This window comes from Morus notabilis, unplaced genomic scaffold (genome assembly GCF_000414095.1).
Source record: "Morus notabilis unplaced genomic scaffold, ASM41409v2 Scaffold227, whole genome shotgun sequence".
NCBI classification, from domain to species: Eukaryota; Viridiplantae; Streptophyta; class Magnoliopsida; order Rosales; family Moraceae; genus Morus; species Morus notabilis.
The window spans coordinates 80,777-86,908 of record NW_010360247.1 but is presented as its reverse complement, the minus strand read 5'-3'; the positions used below and the strand labels follow the sequence as shown (position 1 = coordinate 86,908).

Here is a 6,132-nt window from a genome sequence, read left to right as displayed (position 1 = left end):
TTCCCTTTTTAAAATTGATTTTTAAAAACCTTCTAATACGAGAAACAAAAGTTCAACCTTGGCTATTATATTCATATTCACTACAACAAATAAGAGATTAGACGATGTTTATTTAACGGCGTTTTTTAAGAAACTGTCATCTAATGAACTAAAAAATGTGGTACGAATACAAAAAATCTATACGCACACATTAGAAGACAGCTTTTTAGTATATTAGACGACAGTTTCTAGAAATCGTTGTTTATTATGGCACATTTTTTTAAATTATCGTCATTTTTAAAAAAATTGTCGTTTAATGTAAAAAATTTCTAAAAAAAAAAGAAAAGAAAAGAAAAGGCGGACTTTTTTCCACTCATTTTTTTCAGAAAATTTTTAAAGCTTTGATTTTTCATCTATAACTTCGAGCATTCTTTTACTGACTCTAAGTTTGTTATCTCAAATCTCTCCATCTCTCCAATGCTCTCTCTCTCTTCCTGAGACCTTAACTCTCTTTGGACCCGTTTAGTTCGCTGATATGAGTTGAGATGTGATTTTATGTGAGAGTTTTTTACTGTAGCAAAAAAATTTGATGTGACTGTTTCTGAGAGCTTTTTATTGTAGGAAAACTCAAATTCTAAACTCGAATCGGTGAAATGAACGGGGCTTTCTAACTCTCCTCTCAATACTTTAATTTTTTTCCTCTCAAATCCCATCTCTTCTACCCTCCTCACTCCCTCAACTTGGCCGCCGCCTCCAAGAGCCTCACAATCATGCTCATACGTCGCCGACTGTCGTGACCTCCCCTCCATATTCACCACTACACCATGACCATTGAAATAGGTACTTTGTTAATCTTTTAAAATTTCTTTTCTTTGAGATTAGTTTTTTTTTTTTGGTTTGGATTTAGAGTTTTCTTTGATTAATTAGGTATTTTTGTTGTTAGATTTCATATAGACTTTTGGTTTTGAAATATTTGTGTTACATATATATTGATTATGTATGAGAAGGTGAATTTAAAACATATTGTTTTGAATTTTTTCATGTGTGTTGTTCAATGACTTGTGATAACATTTGAAAAAATAATTTTTTTAGCAAAGAGTTAGTTTTCGGCAAAAAAAAAAAATTTTAATTTTTAATACTTTTAACAACGGGTTTTTAAAAAAAACGTTGTTAAAAGTTACACATTAGACGATGGTTACCGTCGTTAAAAGTTGATATTAGACAACGGTTTTTTTTAAAAAACCGTCATTTAATGTGCATTTTTAAACTCTTGTAGTGTCTCAAGCGTGTATTAAACGACGATTAAAATCATCATCATATTTCTTAGATATTTAATGACTCTGAATACAACGACAATTTTTAAACCATCATTGTATTTTTTGACGACGGTTTTTTACCGTCGTCTTATCTCCTATTTGTTTTAGTGACTCATGATTATTCTTCTGTTTATTTTCCACTTGGGCATCTCTATATATTCCAAACTAGTATTACTAACTAACCCGACAGCACAAGTGTACACAGGAAATTTATGTAGCCCTATACTCTTACATCCAACATGTGCGCATGCGTTCATTTATAATTTGATTCATTGCTATACAAATACAAAACATCTATAACATAAATAATACACAATGGGGAAAAATGCACTTGGCCAAGGAACTAAAATGATGAACTTGTAGTTGAAATTTCAAACCTGGCGATTGATATATATATATATATATATATTGTACATTTGCCATAGAATTCGAAAGCTAGGTAAAAATCAAAAGTACAAAAGGAGAAACACATGCGACACATAACAGATAAACAGAACAACACTAGGGTCTAGGAGTACTACAACCCAACAAAAGGCCAGAGCATACGAGACCAACATATAGAAAACCGAAGGAGCATTAATACAAACTACCACATAAAAAAATACGACTACTTCTACGTCATTTTTTCCTCTCTCATTCATTGTTTATTTAAGTGAGAAGAGGCTGAAAAGGACAATGATCATAGCTCATAAATATAGAAATATAAATTCAACTTTCGTCATAAAAGTAGTGTAGAATATCTAGACTTTGTGAACAATAACTTACAAGTCTTCAACTATCTGAAAATAGAAACCCATCGCTATATCAAGCTTAACAATATAATATGTGCATGTTGCACATGCAAGTTGAGAAGATAGAACTAGTAGTACTTGTTAATTACATTGGATATCTATATATTTATGTAATTAGTGATCAACTACTATATAGGTGGCTTAAATGTAAGCAAACTAATATCCCTTCAAGAAGTTACAAAAAGACTTTAAAAAGTTTAAAGATAAGTGCATATCATTCCCATGCATTTGGTATAACCGCAACAAAGCATAGCTGTCTCTCTTTAATATGTGTCAGCGTCAATATGAGTAATTGAATGTTGTACATAACTTAGCTGGCCAATATTTATTATTATTGCAGAAAGAATCGGTACAAAGCCAGTTGCACCGATTAGCATGTATGACTTGACGTAGCTCATAATTAAATAGTCTCATACATGCACATATTATATATAGAATGGCCCACATCGTATAATTCAAAATTTTACGTACTGTTATATCGATATAACTCTAATATGGTGTATCGTTTAGTATAGATACTTTACCATACATAACTTGTACATATATACATATAATGTTGTAATAATTAACTTTTCAATTTTCATCGCTCTTATGTACTGTAAGCGACATTGCCAATATTCTTCTAAGAACTTGTACAATTAACAAAATCACAAAAGAGAACAAGAAGAAAATGTATAAAGAAAATAAATAAAAAGGAAAACTAAATCTTTATATAACAAATAGGATATATTACACATGTATATATATAGAAAAATTATTGTTTCGACTTGATCACCTGAACTCAGCAATGGTTGGAATATACAAATCACACATAAGCACTAAATACAAAATAGCAAGAGTTCCTCTATGATTTCTATCTCTTCTTTTTCATTTTTTATCCTCAATTACTGTAGTTTTGGAACATCGTAATAGAAAACTAACAAAAGAAAAAAAAAAGATTATATATTCAGAATACAACAGCAAAAGAACAGAATTGTTATCTCAATCTTTTTGAGTTGTTTTTAAATTTACATCACTCTGTAGAAGTTACCATCCCTTCGTTGCCCGCCAGAATCAAGTATTTATCCCTCCTCGTTAGCTTTGTGCATTCAAATTCCAACGCCTTCCCAAGCTCGCCCTGCACCTGATTCGCCACGTGGAATCTGGATTCATTACTGTCGCGACACGTGGACAATCCCGACAGCTTTTCCAATATCTGGACGGTGTAGATCGGCGAAGGGTTCATGAGGAAGAAAAGTGGGTCCAGGCACTTGAGCCCACCGGCAGTGGTGCCGTGAAACATGCTTACGTGGGTTCCCACAGCGACCGGGACCACGTCATCCGCGATCTCCGAAAAAAGCGGGCTGAACCTCCCTACACGTGGTTCCCTCGGGACATACAACAAGGTCCCCTTGATTCAACAGCTTTTCCATCTTGATAGAGTCCTGATTGCGGTTTCTCGTCAAACGAACGGTTCTGATTGGCGCGAGTATCTCCGACATTCTGCTCAGGCTGTAGGTGAGCGCGGTGAGGTTGGCTTTCAAGGCGAAGCAGAGGTAGAGCGGGTCCAGCAGAGTTCTGTGGTTGCACACGTAGAGGAGCCCTTTCGACTTCGACTGACCTCCCTCCTTGGGCTTTTTAATTGGGCCGGGGAATTTGGGCTTCGTGACCGTCAAGCGCAGCCCGCTGAAGGCTAGTATGGGACAGGAGATGCCGTAAGGGAGTGACAGGGCAATTGCGACCCTAGCCACGGAGAGGACAAGCCCAAATGGGCCCCACAAAAGGGCTTGTAGGGTCCGCAGAGGGGTTGGTCTAAAAGCCAATCTACCGTCATGGAAGATCAGGGGCTTGGGATAATTCTCTCTGGGTAGGTTCTGCCAGTTTCTCTTGTCTGCTTTAATCACCAAGTACACATCCTGTAAAATTATATATTCAAAACAAACAGCTTTATTTTTAGAGAAACGACACTAATAGGGGTGCGAGGATTAATATGTCTCATATTACCTTTTTTTTTTTTTTTAAAGTAATCTTAGGTATCGTTACTTACCGTTGTGAAAAATGGTTTTCAATCTTGTACTCTTGCGTAATAATTTATGCGAGAGAAAAATTTAAGTACTACATGTAGTAATGTTATCACGACTTATATGCATGATTATTACTAAAATTTATATGTCAATTAATTATATATAGTAACAATATTATATATGATCACCTAAAACTTATCATACAACTACTTGTTAGTTGACAGTAAATCATACATCATGCACTTCTGATGTTAAAGTTTAGAGTTTAAAACTCTCGATTGATCCGCATGTTCGGAAAAAAAAAAAAAAAAAAAAAAAACACCTTAGCAAATACTGCTAACTTTTAATGAAAAAAATTTACTCATGATGTTGGTGATGAAATCTAATACGTACTTTTCTATTTGTTCATGCAAGTTACAATATACATACCTTGCAATGGGAGAATAATTGGTGATGATCGCAAAAGCTGTTGAAGTCGGTGATGCCAATAACATCAGAACCGTTGGTACTGCCTTTCTGATCTGCTGTGACAATTATTTCATCAATATAGGAAGCTACGTCGTGAATATCTTTCTTCTTGGTCTCTTCCATGATTCCCAAATAGTACCCACCAAACACCTTAAGCTCTCTTCCCACCACAACATCAATCTGCAAATAATCTCTCAAGAAACTCTCCACCATAACAACAGGAAAATCCGTGAAAGCCACTCTTTTGGAACCCCTTTGGAGCACCTCGAATATCTCGAACCCGACGTCCTCTAAGTAGAACTTGGGCAGCACGGCGGTGCCAACCCTAAAGCTCTTCTTCTTGATGCCGAAGAAGCAGATCATCACCATCACTTTCAACCCCATTTCCTGGCTCAACAAGCAGATAAAAGGGTACATAACAAAAAGAAGAAGCGACCGAAAGAGACCACCGGCTTCGAAAGCGACGAGCATGAAGTATGGAAACATAGAAGAAGATTTCAGCAAAGATCTTTCCACGTTGAAGATCAGAATCGCGTTGGAGAGCTCATCATGATCATCAGATCTGTGGGAAGAAAGAGTATGAAACTTGTGAAGTTTTTTAACACTTGATGAGTAGCTAATTGCATGCCTGTTGCTGAAACTTCTGCGCAGGGTTTTTAGTTTTCTGAACAGAATGCGGTAGAAGAAGAAGAAGAATATTTTGAAGAAGAAAGCTTTCGCCATATTTTTCTGATACTGATTTTTAGTTGTGATAGGTTTTCTTTTTTTGCCACGTATTGATGATACTGGAATTTACAATCCCTTATTGCGGTCTTTATACAGTTGGAGATATGAAAACGCCCTTGAAGTTGGACTTAATTACAAAGAAAATTGTAATAGTCAATATCTACGCATTGACGTTAACTAACCATGCAACTTCCTTGTTTCCTATTTTCGTTTGTCGGCACTTTTTCTCTGAGGTTTGACCATCATGCCAGCTACATATGAAAATTATGTACATTTGATTAGAAATGATATCTTGTGACTTGTAATTAGTGATTATAATAAAATACTATTACGTGATGTTGTGTGTCAATTCCCCTATAGTGTGTAATAGAGTGCATGTCTTCTATATTTTTTTGTCATTTTATATCAGTTTTGACTTCGGAATAAATTAGAAGGTGTTTGGTATGAGGATTCGTGTCATGATTCGAATTATGGTTCGTATCTCGTTACAATATTTTTTCTCCTAAAAAACACACATAAACTGAGAATAATTTTGATAATGGTTCTGAATCCGTAAATCAAACGTCTATTTAATCAATTTTGAGGATGATATTTTATACTATATATGTATATTTATATTGTGAGTAACTAGGCACCATTCCAACTTCCAAACAAAACCTAGAAACGACTATTTTTTCTATATACGTATATATTTGTTTTATTCCTTTTGGATATCTTTAACTTCTGGACGATGGAGAGTTAATATTTTGCGTAGAACTTGGGTAAAATCTATTGAATAAGTGACGAATAAGCGATATATATAATGTATAAACGACAAGACAGTGAATTATTACTTACACAAACTCAAGA

General features: G+C 34.9%; 1 protein-coding gene across 1 annotated transcript; it reads right to left on the bottom strand.

The window, feature by feature from the left end:
- Positions 1-2,851: 2,851 nt before the first annotated feature.
- On the bottom strand, positions 2,852-5,323 carry LOC21401727 (probable glycerol-3-phosphate acyltransferase 3). Its single transcript, XM_010096094.2, is given in 3 exon segments — positions 2,852-3,438; positions 3,440-3,981; positions 4,519-5,323. Coding segments are annotated over 3 exon segments (1,644 nt in total). The 5' UTR covers positions 5,281-5,323; the 3' UTR covers positions 2,852-3,098.
- Positions 5,324-6,132: the final 809 nt, after the last annotated feature.